Below are 23211 nucleotides of genomic sequence, written 5' to 3'. Positions count from 1 at the left end.
TGCAGCAGTTATAAATATAATATTCTAATTGGAGGAGTCCTGAACTGGTCCCGTTTCCCAGCTTTTGTACTTCCGCCCCATTATTTAGGTTTAGACTGCGTGAGCAAGGCTAGTAGGTTACACGGAACTGATCTTTTGTTATTCCATTCCAGGGGAGCAGATGGACCCTACTGGAAGTCAGTTGGATTCAGATTTCTCTCAGCAAGATACTCCTTGCCTGATAATTGAAGATTCTCAGCCTGAAAGCCAGGTTCTAGAAGATGATTCTGGTTCTCACTTCAGTATGCTATCTCGACACCTTCCTAATCTCCAGACGCACAAAGAAAATCCTGTGTTGGTGAGTGATACCTTGTTTGAAAAAGATTGAGTAGATTTTTTTTTTAAACCGAAAACAACCAGCAAACGTAAGTATTTAGAAGATGATTGTCTTCTCAATAAAGTTGATTGGAAAAATTGTTTACAAATAGTAGGTTTCATTTTGAACTATTTCATATATAATGGGGATATTTTGTATGTGTATTTTCTAGGATGTTGTGTCCAACCCTGAACAAACAGCTGGAGAAGAACGAGGAGACAGTAATAGTGGGTTCAATGAACATTTGAAAGAAAACAAGGTTGCAGGTGAGGTGTTTAAAGCTATCGATCCCCTTTGCATTTTTTGGGTGCTCTTGTTGGAGCTGGGTGGATTTAAACTTTATGTGGTTGTGTCGAATGTATGTAAGGAAGCCTACTGTGGTATCTGCATAGTAGTCACTCAAAAGTTGATGTGCTAGTGTCACTGATTAGATTGGTATTGTCTGTATTCCTGATTTTGTATTAAAGTTTGGTGGTAAATGTCTTTTGTGCTAATATCCAGTTATTTTTTTCAGACCCTATGGATTCTTCTAACTTGGACACATGTGGTTCCATCAGTCAGGTCATTGAGCAGTTACCCCAGCCAAACAGGACAAGCAGGTATACATTGTTTGAAAGGGTTTATTTAAATGTATTATCGGATTTGTTCTTTTATCTGTACCTGTTGCCTCATCCCAAGGATAAAAGGAGTAATCTCTTTCTTGTGGATTAGGAAATGGGACTTGAGGGTTGTATTAGATAGTATTGTAATAGTACTGATAGCTAGAAACTGTTCTGTGAAGGTAATAATTTTTATACCTACATTATTCAAATCATGATCTGTCTTGTGCATGTGAAACAAAATAAGCATTCCTCCTAGTAGAAAAAAAATTATTAAAAAGTATTTAGGGCCAGGCATGGTGGCTCATGCCTGTAATCCCAGCACTTTGAGAGGCCGAGGCGGATGGATCACTTGAGGTCAGGAGTTTGAGACCAGCCTGGCCAACATGGTGAAACCCCATCTCTACTAAAAACACAAAAATTAGCTGGACCTGGTGGCGCATGCCTGTAATCCCAGCTATTCAGGAGGCTGAGGCAGGAGAATTGCTTGAACCTGGGAGGTGGAGGTTGCAGTGAGCTGAGATTGTACCACTGTACTCTAGCCTGAGTGACAGAGCGAGACTCCGTCTCAGGAAAAAAAAAAAAAATTTTAGGAGTATTATCAGAACTATTAGGCATGTTTTCCATCTATCAACCGAAGTATCCCACCAGTTTTAGATCTAGAATGTTTAATTCATACCCTAAACAAGATTCAATTTTTACCATGTCTTATGCATATCTTTATAATATCGATTTTTTGAGTTCATGCTCTGTGTTAGGTCCTGTATTGGACGTTTGGCATATAGTATAATGTTATTTAATCCTATTCTTAAAGCAGCTGTACAATGAAGACATTACATTACTTCCATTGTATAGAGGGGAAAATTGATGGACAAAGAAATTAGATAACTTGCTTTAGAGTACATTGCTAGTAAGTGGCAGAGCTGGCTTTGAACCTGGTCCTAATGACTCTAATGCCTCCTCTTTCATTCTAACTCGTCAGTGCTTCTCAGTCTTCTGCCCCAATATTTCTAAGGTCCAAGGAGAATGTAGAGAACTTCAGGAGTTTTGGGGTGGTAGAAATCGGAGGTGGTTAGAGAGGAGAATGTTAGCTTGAGATGGTTAAAGACTATTGTTTTTTCTTAAATGGTTTTTGGCTGGGCGCAGTGGCTCGTGCCTGTAATCCCAGCACTTTAGGAGGCTCAGGCAAGAGGATCACTTGAGCCCAGGAGTTAGAGATCAGCCTGGGCAACCTAGTGAGACCCTGTCTCTACAAAAAAAAAAAAGGACTGGGTGCAGTAGCTCACACCTGTAATCCCAGCACTTCGGGAGGCTGAGGTGGGTGGATCACCTAAGGTCAGGAGTTTGATACCAGTCTGGACAACATGGTGAAACCTGGTCTCTTAAAAATACAAAAATTAGCCAGGTGTGGTGGCGGGTACCTATAATACCAGCCACTCAGGAGGCTGAGGCAGGAGAATCACTTGAACCTGGGAAGCAGAGGTTGCAGTGAGCCGAGATCGTGCCACTGCACTCCAGCCTGGGTGACAGAGTAAGACTCCATCTCAAAATAAAATAAAATAATAAAAAAAAAAATAGCAGGGCATGGTGGTCTGTGCCTGTAGCCCCAGCTATTCAGGAGGCTGAGATAGAAGGATCACTTGAGCCTGGAAGATTGAGGCTGCAGTGAGCCATGATTGTGCTGCTGCACTCCAGCCTGGTTGATAGAGTGAGACCCTGTCTCAAAAAGAAAAGCTTTTTTGGAGGTGTGTTTTATTTCACACTCTGTGTTTGTATGTAATTTTTTTTTTTCTCAGAAGTCATCAAGTAAAATAAATGCTTTAGAACAAGCTGCAAACCGATGGGCTCATTGTGGCCTGCAGAAGTGTTTTATTTGGCCTACATAGGTGGTAAAATGTTAATATATTTGAATTAATTGACAGAATTTTAGAATGGGGAAATTTCTCATAAAACTTAGACTTCCAGCTTCTGGCATTTCTTGTTTCTATTGGCAACAGTTGGCTGGAGTTATGAGTGGCAGTCACCCTCTTCTTAGATGGAGCATTAGTGCTATGATTTGCCATAGTCACTACAGTTCACTATTGTACTTGGACACTGAGGCCAGATGTTCTTTTGTCATTTATCATAGTGCTTGTGCTTTTGTTCTGACACCCAGCTGCTTCACTCATCTATGTTATCTTGCTTTGATTTCTGTGGGCATTTAAGTTTATGGTACCTCTTTAAGAACATGTGCCAGGCTTATCTATGTTTTTGTGGCCCAGCATCCTGGTTTGAGCCAGTGGGGACGGGAAGTATGCATGTCCCTCATTGTGAATGAAGCAATGCTATTTGAGAAGTTTCATGCTACTTCTTTTCATGTTAAATAAATGTGCAGGCACTGTGGCATGTGCTTTAAAGGGGCTTTTGCCATTGTGGAGCTTATAATTTAATAGGAGAGACAGATGTTAAATGAGTCATTACATCAATAGCTATTCCATTACAACTGTGATCATTGCAAAGAGGAGAAAAAATACATATAACGTAATCTGAAGGATAAGGGAACACCTCTTTGTGGAATACAATCTAAACAATAAATATGAATTTGTTAGGCATAGTTGAAGGGCTTGGGAGGGCATAGTTGAAGGGCTGCACATTTCTATGTGCAGTATGCAAGGAGGAGCTGTCCAGACAGAATGAACTGTGTGTGCATAGGCCATGAAGCTGGAAAGAATTTGGAGTTGATTCTAAAATAATGAAATCTCTTCAAAACACTTTTTTTTTTTTTTTTGAGATGGAGTCCCACTCTTGTTCCCCAGGCTGGAGTGCAGTGGTGTGATCTTAGCTCACTGCAACCTCTGCCTCCCGGGTTCAAGTGATTCTCTTGCCTCAGCCTCCTAAGTAGCTGGGATTACAGCTGCCCACCACCACTGCTGGCTAATGTTTGTATTTTTAGTAGAGATGGGGTTTCCCCATGTTGGCCAGGCTGGTCTTAAACTCTTGACCTCAAGTGATCCACTTGCCTCAGTCTCCCAAAGTGCTGGGATTACAGGTGTGAGCCACTTTGCCTGGCCAAATCCACCACATTTATTCACATTTCCTGTTTTACTTCTTTTTATGTGTTGTGTGTGCGTGTGTGTATTAAGTTTTACATAGTTTTATCACCTGCGTAGGTTTGTGTCTGCACCACAACAGTCAAGATACAGTTCTAACACCACAAGGATGCTTATTGTTGCCCTTTTATAGCCACACCTACCTCTGTCTTTTGCACCCAAACCCCTGGCAACCATTAGTGCATCCATTCTTCATGTGTAAAATGTCATTTCAAAATATTACATAAAATGGGATCATACAGTCTGTAACCTTTAGTGATTGGCTTTTTTTTTTTTTTTTTTTTTTTGAGACAGGGCCTCACTGTGTTGCTCAGGCTGGAGTGCAGTGGCAAGGTCATGGTTAGTGCAGCCTCTACCTCGTGGGCTCAAGCAATCCTCCCATCTCAGCCTCGCAAGTAGCTGAGACGACAGGCACATGCCACCACACCCAACTAATTTTTTAACTTTTTGTAGAGGTGGGGTTTTGCTGTATTGCCCAGGCTGGTCTCCAATGCCTGGGCTCAAGCAATCCTCCTGTCTCATCCTCCCAGAATGCAGGGATTACAGGCGTGAGCCACCATGTCCATCCTTGGGATTGGCTTTTTCAATCAGCATAACTTCTGGAGCTCCATCCATGTTTTTGCATGTATCAATAGTTCATTTTTATTGCTGAGTAGTCTTCCATACTGTGGATGTACCACAGTTTGTTTAACCATTCATCTGTTGAAGGACATCTGAGTTTTTTTTTTCTTGTTTTTGACTACTATGAAGAAGCTGTTATAAACATTTATGAACAGGTTTTTCTTTTCTTTTTTTTTTTGAGATGGAGTCTTGCTCTGTCGCCCAGGCTGGAATGCAATCTCAGCTCACTGCAACCTCCACTCCAGGGTTTAAGTGATTCTTCAGCCTCAGCATCCCGAGTAGCTGGGACTACAGCCGTGCACCACCACGCCTGGCTAATTTTTGTATTTTTAGTAGAGGCGGGATTTCACCATGTTGACCAGACTGGTTTTGAACTCCTGACCTCAGGTGATCTGTCTGCCTCGGCCTCCCAAAGTGCTGGGATTATAGGCGTGAGTCACTGCGCCTGGTCATATGTACAGGATTTTCTGTGAACATAGGTCTTCATTTCTCTAGGATAAATGCCCAGATTTGCAATTGCTGGGTCATGGTAGTTGCATGTTTGTTTTTTTAAGAAACTGCCAAACTTTTCTAGAGTGGCCGTACTGTTTTATAGTCCCACCAGCAATGTATGAGTGATCTAATTTTTTCATCCTCACTGGCATTTGGTGTTTTCACTATGTTTTATTTTAGCCATTACAAGTCTGTAGTGATACCTCATTGTTGTTTCAATTTGCATTTCCCTAATGGCTAATGATGGTGAGGATCTTTTCATGTGCTTACTTGCTGCCTGTCATTTTCTTCAGGGAAATGTCTGTTCATATCTTTTGCCCATTTTCTAATTGGATTGTCTTTTTACTATTGTGTTTTGAGAGTTCTTTATATATTCCAGATACTAGTCTTTTGTAGAATATGTATTTTGCAAATATTTTCTCCCACTCTATCCTTTCTTTCTCTTCATAGGGTTTTTCACGGAGCAATTTTTAATTTTGGTGAGAGCTGTTAAATATTTTTAACAGAATAATATAAGTCATTTACTTTAAAAAGGGCTTATAGGCCAGGTGCAGTGGCTCAGGCCTATAATTTCAGCACTTTGGGAGGCCAAGGCGGGTAGATCACTTGAGCTCAGGAGTTTGAGACCATCCTGGGCATTATGGTGAAACCCCATCTTTACCAAAAATACAAAAAAATTAGCTGGGCATGGTGGCACACATCTGTGGTTCCAGCTACTCAGGAGGCTTAGGTGGGAGGATCGCTTAAGCCTGGGAAGCAGAGGTTGCAGTGAGCCGTGATTGCACCACTGCACTCTAGCCTGGGTGGCAGAGTGAGACCTTGCCTCAAAAATAAATAAATAAGTATAGTAAAAAGGGCTTATAATGAAAAGCAGAGAGTCCTTCCTCACCCTTGCTCCGTTTTCACAAAGGCAACTCTCTTTAACTGTTTATAGTTTTACTTCTTTGGGAGGTTATCTTCCTACCTCTAATGCTATTGTAAAACTATAAATGTGTTTTATATGTAAAGCAATACAATTGAGTTCTGATAATGAAAGATGGGATAACTCAGCAACACCCTCCCAATTTTTGTTTGTTTGTTTTGTTTTGAGACTGAGTTTTGCTCTTGTTGCCCAGGCAGGAGTGCAATGGCATGATCTTGGCTCACGGCAACCTCCGCCTCCCGGGTTCAAGCGATTCTCTTGCCTCAGCCTCCCAAGTAGCTGGGATTACAGGCATGCGCCACCATGCCCGGCTAATTTTGTATTTTTAGTAGAGATGGGGTTTCTCCATGTTCGTCAGGCTGGTCTTGAACTCCTGACCTCAGGTGATCCACCCGCCTCAGCCTCCCAAAGTGCTGGGATTACAGGCATGAGGCACCGCAGCAGTCCTCCCAATTTTTTTGTTTGTTTGTTTTCACCCTCTCAATTTTTGATGATAATTATTTTAATTCTACTGACTCCGTTTACACCTCTAAATATATTTAAACCTTTGTTTTCTCTTTCCATCAACTTTAGACAGTGGAGAAAAGTTTAACTTCAGTACTGTTTTTTGTCTGTAATCTGAATTATTTCATGCTTTTTCTGATTCGTCTAATCATTCTACAAATTTTTTTTGAGTATTTTCTTTTTTATTTTTTGAGATGGAGTCTTGCTTTGTTGCCCAGGCTGGAGCGCAGTGGCACCATCTTGGCTCACTGCAACCTCCACCTCCTGGGTTCAAGCGATCCTTGTCCCTCAGCCTCCTGAGTAGCTGGGATTACAGGCAAGTGCCACCATGCCTGGCTAATTTTTGTATTTTTAGTAGAGACGGGGTTTCACCATGTTGGCCAGGCTGGTCTTGAACTCCTGACCTCAAGTGATCTGCCCATCTCGGCCTCCCAAAGTACTTCCTTTTTTTTTTTGATATGGAGTCTCGCTCTGTTGCCCAGGCTGGAGTGCAGTGGCGTGATCTCGGCTCACTGCAAGCTCCGCCTCCTGGGTTCGCGTCATTCTCCTGCCTCAGCCTCCCGAGTAGCTGGGACTACAGGCACCCGCTACCACGCCCGGCTAATTTTTTGTATTTTTAGTGGAGATGGGGTTTCACCATGTTAGCCAGGATGGTCTCGATCTCCTGACCTCGTGATCCGCCTGCCTCGGCCTCCCAAAGTGCTGGAATTACAAGCATGCGCCACTGCGCCTGGCCAAAGTACTTTCTATTGAGTATTTTCTGTGTGCCAGGTGTTCTTGGATTTTGGGGATACAAAGTGATCAGAAGAAATAAAAATCCTAGACTTTAATGTAGCTTACATTCTTGTGTAGGGTATAGCAATATATGATAAATAAGTAAAATATGCAGTACGTTAGATGCTGATAAGGGCTGAAGAGATAAATATAGCAGGGAAGGGGAGAGGAAGCAACAAAGGAGTTGCAAGTTTATATGGGGTGTCTAGGGAGTGCTTCATTGATAGGACATTTGATTAAAAATCTAAGTGAAGCCAAGGCAGGAGGATCTCTTGAGCCCAGGAGTTTGAGAGCAGCCTGGACAACATAGTGAGACCCTGTCTCTACAAAAAATACACAGTAAGCCAGGCATGGTAGTGTGCGCCTGTGATCCCACCTACATGGGAGGCTGAGGTGGGAGGATCACTTGAGCCTGGGAAGTTGAGACTGCAGTGAGCCATGATTGCTTCACTGCACTCTAGCAGTGCAGTGACAGAGTGAGACCATATCTTAAAAAAAAAAAAAAAAAGTAAGTGTATTTGCTGTTATCTGGGATAAGTGCAATCCATGCATGGAGAATGGCAAGTGCAAAGACCCTGAGGCATGAGTGTCCCTGGAATATTTGAGAAATAGCAAGGAGGTTAGTGTGGCTGTAGTGGAGTGACCAAGAGAAGTGAGAGAAGAGGTCAGAGAAGTCAGAAGGGAGCCAGATTATGTAAGGCATTGTGAGGAATTTGGCTCTTATTTTTAGTGAGATAGGAAGACATTTAAGGGTTTTGAGGAGGGGAAGGACATGATCTGATTTAGATTTTTAACAGTCACTCTGGCTGCTTGATTAAGAATAGACTGAAAGCAGGACAAGGCTAGAGGCAGGAAGACCAACCAGGAAACTATTGACATAATTTAGCAAAATGTGATAGTGGCTGGACCAGGATTGAAGCAGATGGAAGAATGGTGAGATTCTGAGTATTTGAAAAGGGGATTCAAAGATAAATCAGATGTGGAGTGTGAGAGACAAGAAGGAAGTAATAATTATTCCAGGTTTGTTTTGCTTCGAGTAGCTGGGACTACAGATGTATGCCACCGTACCTGGCAGATTCCAAGTTTTTGATTTGAGCAACTAGAGTAATGGAATGACAATTAAGATAGAGAAGACTGCAGGAGGGGAAGTTCAGTTTTAAACATATGAAACATTGTGCTGTCTTTTCAACAACCAGTTGGATGTGTTGAGGAGGTAATTGGACAAGGAGGCCTGGAGCTCCGAGGGAAAAGTCTAGGCCAGAGATTTAAATTGCAGACTCATAAGCAGATAGGTACTATTCTAAACCATGAGTCTGGATGAGGTCATTAAGTGGGTGAATGTAGCTGGAAAAGAGGTCCAAGGACTCACGGAGCCTACCAGCATTTAGAGATCAGGGACATGAGGTAAAAACACCAAAAGAAACTTAAGAAGAACTCAAAGTGTGTTGTTTTGTGCTGTTGTCCTTCATTGCTTCTTTTCTACCATTTGCAATATTTGCTCTTGAACTTTCTTTCCCTCTGTTTCCCAAGGTCATTTATCTGGTCCTTCCAGTTATATAGATAATGTTCTATTTTGTTTTTGTAAAAAATCTTTACTTAGTCTTCTTTCACTTGCTTGGGTCATGGTTCCCAACTTTGCAAATTTATATTTTCACCTCTTTTATGTTTATTAAAGTTAGGCTTAATGCTCTTTTTATGAAATGTTAATTGTGTAGAAAGTTGCAAGGAAGCAAAGTTGTCATCTGTAATCCTGCCACCCAGAGGCTAATTGCTGTAAACATTTTGGCATCTTTTCTCTCTTTTTTTGTTCATTTGATTTATATGGTTGACATCATGTGGAAAGTAAAAGTGTATGTTTGCTGATGTTTTGCTTAAAAACATGAAAATTTTTCCCATGACAATTAAAACTTAACATATTCCCCAAGTTTTTTATTTTAAAAGTTTAAGCCCACAGAAGAAATGAAAGAGTACACATTTGTTCTGTGTGTGTGTGTGTGTGTGTGTGTGTGTGTGTTGTACTTTTTTGGGGGGGATGAATTGTTTAAAACTATGTTGCAGACATCAGATTTCTGCTTAATATAGATGTCCCCTTAAATACTTCAGCATTTATCACCTAAGAATAAGTACATTATTCTATATAATCATAGTACCGTTATCACACTTAAGAAAGTAATAATTCCATAATATCTAAGTATACAGTTCAGATTTTCCCAGTTGTCTCAAAGATGTCTTTTATCTTGTTTTATTGATTGGTTGGTTGATTGGATCTAAGATCCAATTCAGGTTCACATTTTGTATTTGATTGTTTCACACTTTTCTTTTTTTGGAGACAGACTCATTTTCTGTTGCCCAGGCTGGAGTGCAGTGGGACAGTCTCGGCTTACTGCAGCCTCCACCTCCTGGGTTCAAGCGATTCTCCTGCTTCAGCCTCCCAAGTAGCTGGGACTACAGGCACATGCCACCACACTGGTTAATTTTTTTTTTTTCTGAGATGGAGTCTCGCCCTGTCTCCCAGGCTGGAGTGCAGTAGCGTGATCTTGGCTCACTGCAACCTCCGATTCCCAGGTTCAAGTGATTCTCCTGCCTCAGCCTCCCCAGTAGCTGGGACTAATTTTTTGTATTTTTAGTAGAGACAGGGTTTCACCTTGTTAGCTGGGTTGGTCTTGATCTCCTGACCTTGTGATCTGCCTGCTTCGGCCTCCCAAAGTGCTGGGATTACAGGCGTGAGCCACCGCGCCCAGCCTAATTTTCGTATTTTTAATAGAGACGGGGTTGCACCATGTTGGCCATGCTGGTTTTGAACTCCTAACCTTAAATGATCCACTCACTTTGGCCTCCCGAAGTGCTGTGATTACAGGGATAAGCCACCGTGCCTGGCCTTGTTTCAAACAGTTTTAATGGTGATATAATATTTTATTAACAGATTATGAAATTATTTAATCATTTCCTTAATGCTGAACTTATAGGTTGTTTCTTTTTTTTTTTTTTTTTGAGGTGGAGTCTCACTCTGTTGCCCAGGTTGGAGTGCAGTGGCGGGATCTCGGCTCACTGCAAGCTCTGCCTCCCGGGTTCACGCCATTCTCCTTCCTCAGCCTCCTGAGTAGCTGGGACTACAGGAGCCTGCCACCACGCCCAGCTAATTTTTTTGTATTTTTTAGTGGAGACGGGGTTTCACCATGTTAGCCAGGATGGTCTCGATCTCCTGATCTTGTGATCTGCCCTCCTTGGCCTCCCAAAGTGCTGGGATTACGGGCGTGAGCCACCGTGCGTGGTCGATGTTAACTTATTTTAAAAATATATGGAGTTTGCTTGTGTCCAGTAGTTCAAAGCTGCAGTAAGCTATGATCGTGCCACTGCACTTTAGCCTGGGAGACAGACTCTGTCTCTCTCTTTTTTTTTTTTTGAGACAGATTCTCGCTCTGTCACCAGGCTGGAGTGCAGTGGCACAATCTCGGCTCACTGCAACCTCCGCCTCCTGGGTTCAAGCAATTTTCCTGCCTCAGCCTCCTGAGTAGATGGGACTACAGGTGCGTGCCACCACACCCAGCTAATTTTTGTATTTTTAGTAGAGACGGGGTTTCACCATGTTAGCTAGGATGGTCTCGATCTCTTGACCTCGTGACCTGCCCGCCTCTGCCTCCCAAAGTGCTGGGATTACAGGTGTGAGCCACTGTGCCCGGCCCAGACTCTGTCTCTTAAAAAAAAAAAAAGTAAAAAATAAAAAGTGTGTGTGTGTGTGTGTGTGTGTGTGTGTGTGTGTGTGTGTGTATGTATTTATATACATATATAAGCTCCTTACCTGAATTTTGTTTGGACTCTGTGGTTCTATATATGTATTTTAAGATTTTTTACTAAAATACTTCTGTGAACTTTTAAAAAGTTTTTTGAGCCCCTTTTCTGCTCATCCAATGTATATCTTCTCTTGTCACTTGTCAGTAATTCTTCTGAATGCAAGATTTTTCTACCTCTTCTCAAAAATATAAAATTTGAGTATGTTGGTGCCTTATTTTTTCTTTACTTAATTCTGTATAGGATGTTGAATTGTTAATCTTTTAGGTGTTTTTTGTAGAAAGAAGCACTATAAAGGTGAGGTATTTTACTTTTTCAGGTTTGGCTAAGAGATGGTTGGTATGTGTCGGGGGTCAGAGTGCTTTGATTAAAGTGTCCCAAACTATCTGGGAACACATGATTATATCCTTCTGCTGTGTAGTGTTCTGGGAATGTCAGTGGAATCTGCTCCTGCTGTGGAGGAAGAGAAGGGAGAAGAGTTGGAACAGAAGGAGAAAGAGAAGGAAGAAGATACTTCGGGCAATACTACACATTCCCTTGGTGCTGAAGGTAGCCTTGTGCCTTTTTCAGAATAATAGACTGCTCTAACTTCCTTTAATGTGATTGTGCAGATGTCTAAATTTCTCCTTTTTATTGGGTTGCAGATTTCTCATAATTAAATTGAGAGTCATTAAGAAATTTGCTAGTAATGTAAAATGTTCCACCTGATTTGGTGTTCAGGAATTTGTAGTTAATTGGTTAGCCCCCTGTCTGCATATTGAGTTTTCTTCCTGTTGTATTCATTTGTTTTTCAAATATTTTTGGAATGTGTACTTTGTGGGGTGGAAGTACAGTCTGAATTGCTGTGACTGTGGGTGTAGTTTATGATGTACCTTTAGAAAGCAGACGTAGTCTACTTATAAGATTTTATAGTATGAAGTATTTTTACTTTATTACACATTTTCCCCCTTCATCTTTAATGCACTAATTTATTTTTTTATGTTTTATTTATTTTTTTGAGATGGAGTCTTGCTCTGTTGCCCAGGTTAGAGTGCAGTGGCGCAATCTTGGCTCACTGCAAGCTCCGCCTCCTGGGTTCAAGCCATTCTCGTGCTTCAGCCTCCCAAGTAGCCAGGATTACAGGTGTGTGCCACCACACCTGACTAATTTTTGTATTTTTAGTAGAGGTGGGGTTTCACCATGTTGGCCAGGCTGGTCTTGACCCCCCTGACCTCAAGTGATTCACCCACTTTGGCCTCCCAAATGCCGGGATTACAGGTGTGAGCCACCGTGCTCGGCCACATTTATTTTTTATTTTTGAAAAATATGGGGGGTGCACAGGGCTTTGATGTGAAGGACTTAACAGGACCCTCCTTTGCTGAGGACAGCAGCTTGTACACTGCATAATGTTGGGGGATGATACCTAATTTCTTGGCATTTTGTTCCTAGATACTGCCTCATCACAGTTGGGCTTTGGGGTTCTGGAACTCTCCCAGAGCCAGGATGTTGAGGAAAATACTGTGCCATATGAAGTGGACAAAGAGCAGCTACAATCAGTAACCACCAATTCTGGTTATACCAGGCTATCTGATGTGGATGCTAATACTGGTATGAAACATGTTTTCTGGCATTTGGAGTTGTTGTGTTTTCTTCCATATTAGAGGTAGTTATTTTTTCCTTGATAAGTTTTGCAGCTATCCAAATTAATATAATCTAAGTAATTTAGTAAGGTTGAAGAGTTTTCTGGTAAATACTTGTCAATTGTTGGTTTGTGGGCTGAGATTTTCTTTAAGTTATTGGTTACTTTCCTTTATAGACTGATGCCTGTATATATTTGTAAATTGGACTTCTGTTAAAATCTTTGCTTTTTAAAAAACATCTGGGACTGTATCTAGTATTTTGAAAACTTAATTATCTCCATCCTGTCATTTTATAAAACTCTCAGCAATTAAGCACGAAGAACAGTCCAATGAAGATATCCCCATAGCAGAACAGCCCAGCAAGGACATCCCTGGGACAGCACAGCCCAGTAAGGATGTACGTGTTGTAAAAGAGCAAAATCCACCACCTTCAAGGTAAGTCAAACTTTCTAAAAAGGATTTATGGGTTTTGCTGTAGGGTTATACTAATTTCATTTTACCAGATGAAAACATTTTTAGAAATTGTTGGTTTTTAAATTATTTTCCCCTTGTACTGGGCATACTTGTGGTCCATTAGAAACGTTGATTATGAAGTCTCAAGAATCGTTTTTTGTCTGTCTGTCTGTTTGAAACAAAGTCTCACTATGTTGCCCTGGGCTCATGTTATTCTCTGCCCCAGCCTCCCAAGTACTTGGGCCACACTTGACTACTAATCTTATCTTTAGGCATTCTACAAAGACCTTTTTTTATTGATTAAAAAAAAATTTTTGTTGTAGAAATGGAGTCTCACTATGTTGCTCAAGCTCTCGAACTCCTGGGCTCAAGTAATCCTCCTGCCTCAGCTTCCCGAAGTGCTGGGATTATAGGCGTGAGCCACTCTGCCTGGCCTACAATGATGTTTTAAGGCTGCTCTAACTATAAGCATGACTCCGTAATCTTTGGTTGCCACTCCTCCTTTGTGATCTTTGTCTCCAGAGACACTACTTGTCTGTGGGAGGTCTTCTTAGCCTCTCTGGTGTTATGAAGAGTAACATGAATATTATATTTGAAAGCCTGCTGTTTCTATACTTGAGGAGCACCCAGATTGCTTTGGGTTCTTAGGTATCCTGCATCTGGTATTTTATGGTATCGATAGATGTAGGGATTTTCTCAGTTTCTTTAGGCTCTTAACTTGGTAGGAATTGGGGAATATGCCTCTGCTTCATCTCTAGTGAGTTTTATAACCAAAGCTTCGTTACCTCTGGCCAGTAGGTGAAGTTTGAATATGGCAGAAGAAAACTGGGATGCTTCCAGTTTGGGATAGGGGATAAATAAACATTCAGTATTGTTTTGTTATTTCCTTCAATGGAAAGAGTGGGGAGGGAGTGTCCTAAGCAAAGTTGAATATCAAGAGAAATTGTCTTTCTAATGTAAAACACTCAGCATAACAGTGACTTTTTAGGCTTTTCTTTTAGATGCTGCCTTCCATCTAGTTATGCTATTCTGTTTACCCTGGGGAGTGGTAGAACAGATGAATCTCGTAAGTCTCTGGAAAGGGGCCAGGGATGAATGTCTTACACGTGTTAGTATTGGTCTGAAGGAGAATTGGTTTGGGGTTTGGGTACATCAAATGGAAAAGGTCAGCAGAAGATGTGTGTGGCACTAGTAAGGAGGATAATTCACATCAGATGCTTTCCATGGAATGTCATAGTTTGGACTGTTCTCCTTACTGGCATCATTGGGGTCTGGATCAGAATTCTTTATACAGGTCTAGATAACATTATATGTAACAAAAATTCCCCAAGTCACTCATCAGAAATCTTAGAAAGCATGAAGCACAGTATTGAGCAGAGTTGAAGAACGTATTGGCTGTGTGAGAGAGTGAGACAGGTTTTAAAATGGGCTGAGGACTTTTATCACTATAAAGAGTAGTTTATTTCCTTTTTAATAGATAATTATGTAAATTAGAGCTACTGGAATTTTTGAAATTATAAAGAAAAACACACAAAACAGGAAAAGCTTTTTATTTAAAAGCATTTGAACTTAGGAACTTTTTTTCCTGGTGATATGAATTTCCTAGGTCAGAGGACATGCCTTTTAGCCCCAAAGCGTCTCTTGCTGCTATGGAAGCAAAAGAACAGTTGTCTGCACAAGAACTTAGGGAAAGTGGACTGCAGATTCAGAAGTCACCGGAGCCTGAGGTTTTGTCAACTCAGGAAGACTTGTTTGACCAGAGCAATAAAACAGGTACCAAGAGTGATTTGTCGTTACGGCTCTTCTCCAAAAATCTAAACTTTTACTTTAGTTCTGAGGCTACTGGTTAAGTTACAAAGCATTTTATAGGTTTGCAGACTTGTTTGTGATATGGAAGGAAAATGTGTTTCTAGTAATTAGTGAGAAGGGCTTTTTGGGAATAATTTCCATTTAATATTTTGACATAATTTTCTCTCTTTTGGAAATGAGATAGTGAAGAATAGCTAATACAGTAAATTTAGTATTATGGATACTAGCCATTTTCTTTTTTTCTTTTTTTTTTTTTTTTTTTGAGATGGAGTCTCACTCTGTCACCCAGGCTGGAGTGCAGTGGCGCAATCTCAGCTCACTGCAAGCTCTGCCTCCCGGGAACATGCCATTCTCCTGCCTTAGCCTCCCTAGTAGCTGGGACTACAGGCACCCGCCACCATGCTTGGCTAATTTTTTGTATCTTTAGTAGAGATGGGGTTCCACTGTGTTAGCCATGATGATCTCGATCTCCTGACCTTGTGATCTGCCCGCCTTGGCCTCCCAAAGTGCTGGGCTTACAGGCGTGAGCCACCACACCTGGCTGCCATTTTCTGTTACATGGCTACTATGTCTTCATATCTTCAATATAATATTAAGCTTAGGTTTTTCATATTCATCTGGGTAACAGTTTACTAACTTAATCTGTTTATTAGTTAATCTGACACAGATAGGAATTTAAAATCTAGCAGAAAGGACATAAAACTTAAAAGAATATAACTTGTTTCACGCCTCTTTAACCTCCACCAGTCTTTCATTCCACAGCATCAGAGAGCTAGAAAGCTTGAGTTAATTACCAGCAAAACATATTATGTTGGTTGTAAGGAGGGAAGGGAAGAAGGCTATATTCCTTTGCTATGCTGTGATACAGGTTGCTGTGCAAGACATTCAGAGGGTCACCGAGGAAACTTTGTTGGTCTCTTACTAAAGTTGTAAGGTTTTATTTAAGAAATTCTTTTACACTGGGATTAATATAGTTGATACTCCATCTATTGCTAAGGGGAAGGGACCAACAAGAGACTCTTCATAGTATAAAACAGTAATGGCTGCTCATAAATCCTTTTACTAATGCATTAGTCTTTCGTATCTCCTTTGAGCAGGCCCAAATCTTGAAAACTGCTGCATTTATAACATCAGGTGTCATGTGCATTTTTTTGATTTCTCCCATCTGTATCATGGCATGAGCTTGACTTCACCTAAGGTAGACGTTGGAATAAAAGGCTCACTTGCTGTTTTTTAATAGAAGCATCACAAGAAAGAAGAGCAGCTAAGCAGAAGTATAAGGATTCTGGCTTTTATTTTATTTATTTATTTATTTATTTGAGACAGAGTCTCCCTCTGTCGCCCAGGCTGGAGTGCAGTGGCGCGATCTCAGCTCACTGCAACCTCTGCCTGCCAGGTTCAAGTGATTCTCCTGCCTTAGCCTCCCAAGTAGCTGGGATTACAGGCGCACACCACCACGCCCAGCTAATTTTTGTATTTTTAGTAGAGATGAGGTTTCACCATGTTGGTCCGGCTAGTCTTGAACTCCTGACCTCAGGTGATCCGCCTGCCTCAGCCTCCCAAAGTGCTGGGATTACAGGTGTGAGCCACTGCGCCCATCCAGGATTCTGGCTTTTAATCTCCAAGCTTAGATCATGACAGAAAGGACTAAGGAACTCTTCATCAGTTCTTTATTCAAGAAGCCCATTGCGGGGGTGGTTAATGTTCACTCAAGATTTGTGCTGTTGTGGTAGTCCATTCGTTGTACTATAATTAGAAAACAATTTCTGCCCTTTTGGAAATATGGAAGTATGTTGGAAATATGGATATTACTCTTTGCAGTACTGAATGGTTTTTGGCAGCTCAGTACTGTCAATCTGAGAAGTAAGTGCAACTGGAATTTCTTTTTTTCAGTATCTTCTGATGGTTGCTCTACTCCTTCAAGGGAGGAAGGTGGGTGTTCTTTGGCTTCCACCCCTGCCACCACTCTGCATCTCCTGCAGCTCTCTGGTCAGAGGTCCCTTGTTCAGGAGAGTCTTTCCACGTAAGTAAGCCTAAAATAGCTTATGCCAAGGCAGTATGTGCCTGAGAGTCTTAGGCTAAGGCTGAAAGAGGCTAAACTTGCCTGCTAGTCTAGAATTCTTTTTGAAACCAAATGGTAGAACCTATGCGTTAGGGCTTTGGGGATGAAGAACTGTTGAAGGCAGATAAATCTGTTTTCCCATTTGAAAATTTTATAATAGTAGCCCGAAGGTTTCACTAAGAAAGAAAAGGCGCAGTTATTTAGAAAATGTTATACATCCAAAACAAGCATTGTCCTCCTCTGTTTTACTTGCAATTCTTCTCATTTAATAGCAGAGGGTGGAGAATAGGTTGTTGACAGTAGTTGGATTTCTTTATGTTAGGGCAAAGAGGTTCGCTTGTTGGTTTTTTTTGTTTAGTTTTGTTTTCTGATGAAAATGTTCATGGTCTGACTATTATTAGGCAAAAAAATGGAATAATTTTTTTTATGTCTCAAATCTGCAAATGAATTTATTTCCTAGCACTGCTCATTTTGCTTTTAAATCATGATGTCCTTGTGTCTGATTATTCACTTTGCCCTTACTCTCTTTTTGAAAAAGTTCTTATTTTGCAACAGAAATGTCTGGTGTGGGAAATAGTTATTGAAGTATTTTTGGTTCTTCCACCAGCCTCAGGTTGCTGTTTGGGAAAAGTGCTGATAAGTATTTATCTGAATGCCTTAGATATTTTTTCCTGTTAAAAAGTAAAAACAAATACAGAAATGCAAAACTGTGGCTATGGTAAAATAACCTGTGATTCTCTCTTTATATAAAGGAATTCCTCAGATCTTGTTGCTCCTTCTCCTGATGCTTTCCGATCTACTCCTTTTATCGTTCCTAGCAGTCCCACAGAGCAAGAAGGGAGACAAGGTGAGCTCTCTTGATCTGTCTGTTGATCTCAGATTAGAAGAGGAGCAACACTTCTTCTGCCTTGCAAAATATACTACTTTGTACTTTAGAATGCTTGTGACCTACACAATTCGGTAGGACTCATGTTTGTCTAACCTTTAGGGATGTGACCTACTGTAAAGTGCTGTCCTCCTCAGTTCTTTGCTTTTCCTTCCTTCTTTTTTTTTTTTTTTGTCTAACCCATTGAGAGGTGACAGCGTGCTGGCAGTCCTCACAGCCCTCGCTGGCTCTCGGCACCTCCTCTGCCTGGGCTCCCACTTGGCAGCACTTGAGGAGCCCCTTTCTGGTCTGGCCAAGGCTGGAGCCCGCTCCCTTAGCTTGCAGGGAGGTGTGGAAGGAGAGGCGCGAGCGGGAACCGGGGCTGCGCACGGTGCTTGCGGGCCAGCTGGAGTTCCGGGTGGGCGTGGGCTTGGCGGGTCCTGTACTCGGAGCAGCCGGCCGGCCCTGCCGGCCCCGGGCAATGAGGGGCTTAGCACCCGGGCCAGCGGCTGCGAAGGGTGTACTGGGTCCCCCAGCAGTGCCGGCCCATCGGCACTGCGCTAGATTTCTCGCCGGGCCTTAGCTGCCTTCCCGTGGGGCAGTACTCGGGACCAGCAACCCGCCATGCCTGAGCCTCCCACCCCCTCCGTGGGCTCCTGTGCGGCTGAGCCTCCCTGATGAGCGCTGCCGCCTGCTCCACGGCACCCAGTCCCATCGACCACCCAAGGCCTGAGGAGTGCAGGTGCACATCGCGGGACTGGCAGGTAGCTCCACCTGCAGCCCCGGTGCGGGATCCACTGGGTGAAGCCAGCTGGGCTCCTGAGTCTGGTGGGAACGTGGAGAACCTTTATGTCTAGCTCAGGGATTGTAAATACGCAAATCGGCACTCTGTATCTAGCTCAAGGTTTGTAAACACACCAATCAGTACCCTGTGTCTAGCTCAGGGTTTGTGAATGCACCAATCGACACTGTATCTAGCTACTTTGGTGGGGCCTTGGAGAACCTTCGTGTCCACAGTCTGTATCTAGCTAATCTAGTGGGGACGTGGAGAACATTTGTGTCTAGCTCAGGGATTGTAAACGCACCAATCAGCGACCTGTCAAAACAGACCACTGGGCTCTACCAATCAGCAGGATGTGGGTGGGGCCACATAAGAGAATAAAAGCAGGCTGCCTGAGCCAGCAGTGGCAACCCGCTCGGGTCCCCTTCCACACTGTGGAAGCTTTGTTCTTCAGCTCTTTGCAATAAATCTTGCTACTGCTCACTCTTTGGGTCCACGCTGCTTTTATGAGCTGTAACACTCACTGCGAAGGTCTGCAGCTTCACTCCTGAAGCCAGTGAGACCACGAGCCCACCGGGAGGAACGAACAACTCCAGAGGCGCTGCCTTAAGAGCTGTAACACTCACCGCGAAGGTCTGCAGCTTCACTCCTGAGCCAGCGAGACCACGAACCCACCAGAAGAAAGAAACTCCGAACACATCCGAACATCAGAAAGAACAAACTCCAGACGCGCCACCTTAAGAGCTGTAACACTCACGGCGAGGGTCTCCGGCTTCATTCTCAATGAAGTCAGTGAGACCAAGAACCCACTAATTCCGGACACACCATCCCCCATTCTTTGCTTTTCTAGCACTAATTCTATTGAGATTTCTGTATTGTTGGCTCAATTTTTTAAAAGGCTCTGAAGGAAAAATTTTTGTTTTTAAAGTTGAACTTAAATGAATTAGTATGGGGAAGAACTGGGCTTATTAATAATGGCCTACTTGTTTCTAGCAACATGTGAACACATCTCTGGTGAGAAGGAACCAGCAATTGTTTCTGGTGGTCCTTATAGGTTATTTTTGCTGTTATTAAAATAGTTTTAGCATAAGAGTGGTTAAGAGTAGGTGGTAAAAATTTTAACTTCATTCATTTACTCCTTTGACGACTTACAGATTTTATATTACTTTATTCACAAGAAAGCTTTCCTTTTCACTTAACTAATTTATCTCATTATTTAAGCTTCTTTTGCTCTGACCTAGTCTCCTATCCAGTCATTCAGATGTTTCTAAATTCCTACGATTTCTACAAAGCTTTTTCTAATAAATTCTATGATTTTCATCTTTTCACTGTTTCATATACCAGTAATGGTATAATAGTTTTATTTATTGAGCACTTAGTATAGGCAAGGCATTGTTGTTCTAAGGGCATTTCTGTGGTTTTTCTCATTGAATCCTCACAGACATCCTAAGAAGGAGGTGTTATTTTTATCCCCATTTTACAGATGAGGAAATGGAGGCATACAGAGATTTTGCAACTAATGAGATGTAGAAGCAGAATTTGAACTCAGGCAGCTGCCTCCAGAGCCTGTGCCCTTATGCGTCATGTATATGCCTCCTATTATATCCTTTCTCTGCTCTTGAGTAATATAAAACATAGACATTTAACAGTTTTTCAAATGTAATTTATCAGTGACAGAATTTGGTCTTAGGCTTTCTTCTGCTACAAAGTTTGTCTCCGGCTGTTTCTCTTAAAATCAGTTGTAGGTATCCAAATTGACTAATATCAATCTAAGCATAACATGATTAGGTGAATTCTACAAAAACCCAGGTAATACAAGTTAAGTTTGGTTAATTCTTAGTTTCTTTTATCTTTTATCTATAGTGTGAACATTGAAAAAATATAAAAATAATTGTATTAAATATACTTTCTCAGGCTGGGCACGGTGGCTTACGCCTGTAATCCCAATACTTTGGGAGGCCAAGGTGGGCAGACCACCTGAGGTCAGGAGTTTGAGACCAGCCTGGCCACCATGGTGAAACCCTGTCTCTACTAAAAATATAAAAAATTAGCTGGATGTGGTGGTGGGTGCCTGTAATCCCAGCTACTCAGGAGGCTGAGGCAGGAGAATCACTTGAACCTGGGAGGCGGAGGTTGCAGTGAGCCAAGGCACCACTGCATCCCAGCCTGGACAACAGAGCGAGACCCTGTCTCAAAAAAAAAAAAGTGCTTTCTCCCTGATTGTAAACAGTCAATATTTATTGTAGAAAGTTTGTTAAGTATATAGGAAATTAATGAAAATAAAAATCACCTGTGATACTACACTCCAGCTATAGTTACAACTAGTATATGTGGATATATTTCAGTTTTCAATGCATAAAGTATTTTTACATAATTGGCATCATGTTGCGTATATAACTCAGTTTTCTTTTTTTTATGTAACAGTGTGTTTTCCGTTGTCAGTTATATTTTAGATTTAATGCATTTGCTTAATATGTACATCAGTGTTTGTGAAACTATATGTGCTTTTTGTATTTATTTGTTTTTTTGCTTTTCTCTTAGATTATTAACCTAAAGCCTTTTTTATATGTAGTGCCTATAACAGCAGGTTTTTAATGTGCTTTGTCATGGCAAGAAAGTTCAAAAGGTGCAACAAAAATACTTAGCACAGCTATGGTAGTATACTAAAGGCCTGTAGCACTGGGTCCCAAATTAGGTGTAGACTGGTAAGGTTGAGACTAAGCTAAGCAGCAAGGCTGGATATTGAGGTTGCGGTTTGGGTAGCTGGTAGCATGAATGTGAATTATGGGGAAAAGGTAAATGTTGTTAGTAGTTTGCAAGTGGTCTAGAGGAAGCCTGGTTGGGGTCAAGTTGTAAGATAGGGGATAAAAATGATGAATCAAATACTTAGCTAGCTAGGCTGACTCCAAGCACAAGGTCCTGATAGCGTACAGGTGGGTAGTATACTATGGGAAAGCAGTGTTTTGTGTTTTGTGTGTGTGTGTTCCCTCCTAATTTGTGTCAGGATTAGTGTCTTCTCTTTCTTAGTTCTTTGATAAATCAGTGCTGATTGGCATTGATAGATTTTTTTTTTCTTCACCTGTATTTGTACAGGCATCCGTCTCTCTGCAGTTAGCAATTGTTAATGCAAATATAATGAGTTCGTAAATATGAATTATAGATACTGTATTTACCTAAAGTGGTGACAAGTTCACTGTCTTTCAAGGCCTGTGGTAGAATATATGATGGTTAAATTAGGTACCAGTAGTTTGAGCTTTTCTACAGGAAATGTGAAAAACTGAGCTATAAAATCAGGAAAGGAGCCAAGTTAATTTAACATTTCTTATGAATGGGTGGGTAGCCCCAGATGCATCCAGTTTTGATCTATACCTAAAAACAGGAGCTTGGACTGCTCCGCCAACCAAAGGAAGTATTGGTAGATTGCTAGGACCCAATCTCCTATTATTCTGTCAGCTTTTTTGGAAAATTACATCACTTTTTTTAGAGTGAAAATGTCTGTAATGTAATTGTTCTTAGTGGTTTCGGAACATGAGTAATATTGATGAGTGATATTTCTCAATTTGTTTTTCCTGTTTTAAACCAGATAAGCCAATGGACATGTCAGTGTTATCTGAAGAAGGAGGAGAGCCTTTTCAGAAGAAACGTCAAAGTGATGAACCAGTGGAGTTAGAAAACCCCCCTCTCCTGCCTGAGTCCACTGTATCACCACAAGCCTCAACACCAATATCTCAGAGCACACCAGTCTTCACTCCTGGGTCACTTCCTATCCCATCCCAGCCTCAGTTTTCTCATGTGAGTATTGTAAAAAGAGTTGTTTCTCCTAACATATTTTTTAAAAGCAGCATTATTGGGGTATAATTTACATACCATAAAATCCACATGTTTTAAATGTACAATTTTGTGATATCTTGGTAAATTTACAGAGTTGTGAAGCTGTCATCACAAAGCAGTTTTAGAACAGTTCCAAAGTCACCTAACATCTTGATTTTTTTTTATGTTTAAACTTTTTACATGTCTTTAAACTTTTTGAAAATGTTACTGCAAAATTGCGAAGGGACATAAATCATTATTCTACCTTAACACAACTGTTACTGTAATTTTTGTCTTTCCACATGCTTCTGGTTTTTTTTAATAAATTTTTTTGCCCATGACACAGCCTCAGGAGGTCCTGACGATATGTGCCCCCACATGCTTATGTTTTTTAAAAAAGGTGTTTATATAGCACAACTTTAATTTTCTTTTTCGAGTTAACGTTGTGTCGTAATAATTCTCAATATTATATTGTCTTCACTTATCCTTTCAAAAGTCGTGTATTATTTCTCTAAGTAGATGTGATCTCAGTACAGGATCATCCTATACTTAGGGTATCAAGATGGTTTTTAGTTTTCCAATGTGTATTTTCTTCTAAAACGAGGGAAAACTATTAATTTGTATAATTTTAAATTTAAATATTTAAAGAAATGAAATTCAGGTTTCA

The 23211-nt window shown here is 41.3% G+C and overlaps 1 protein-coding gene across 18 annotated transcripts in view; it reads left to right on the top strand.

Moving 5' to 3' along the window:
• The window catches only part of TP53BP1 (tumor protein p53 binding protein 1), a 99200-nt gene that overhangs the window by 16997 nt on the left and 58992 nt on the right, over positions 1-23211 (top strand). For 11 of the 18 annotated variants that reach the window (XR_008514108.1, XR_010137460.1, XM_063716600.1 and 8 more), the window contains exons 2-12: positions 153-337; positions 528-621; positions 870-954; positions 4338-4382; positions 11567-11694; positions 12574-12732; positions 13070-13199; positions 14824-14990; positions 16920-17049; positions 17841-17935; positions 22318-22526. Coding sequence is in view for 16 of the 18 variants with exons in the window: in XM_063716600.1 (XP_063572670.1) it covers positions 153-337; positions 528-621; positions 870-954; positions 4338-4382; positions 11567-11694; positions 12574-12732; positions 13070-13199; positions 14824-14990; positions 16920-17049; positions 17841-17935; positions 22318-22526 (1427 nt within the window). In the remaining 2 variants the exon portion in view is untranslated. The remainder of the gene's footprint in view (positions 1-152; positions 338-527; positions 622-869; positions 955-4337; positions 4383-11566; positions 11695-12573; positions 12733-13069; positions 13200-14823; positions 14991-16919; positions 17050-17840; positions 17936-22317; positions 22527-23211) is intronic. The other 7 variants (XM_063716603.1, XM_063716601.1, XM_054532699.2 and 4 more) reach the window with 1 other exon arrangement.

The sequence above is a fragment of the Pongo abelii genome, chromosome 16, assembly GCF_028885655.2.
Source record: "Pongo abelii isolate AG06213 chromosome 16, NHGRI_mPonAbe1-v2.0_pri, whole genome shotgun sequence".
NCBI classification, from domain to species: Eukaryota; Metazoa; Chordata; class Mammalia; order Primates; family Hominidae; genus Pongo; species Pongo abelii.
The sequence above is the reverse complement of the archived record's forward strand: the minus strand, read 5'-3'. Positions and strand labels throughout refer to the sequence as shown.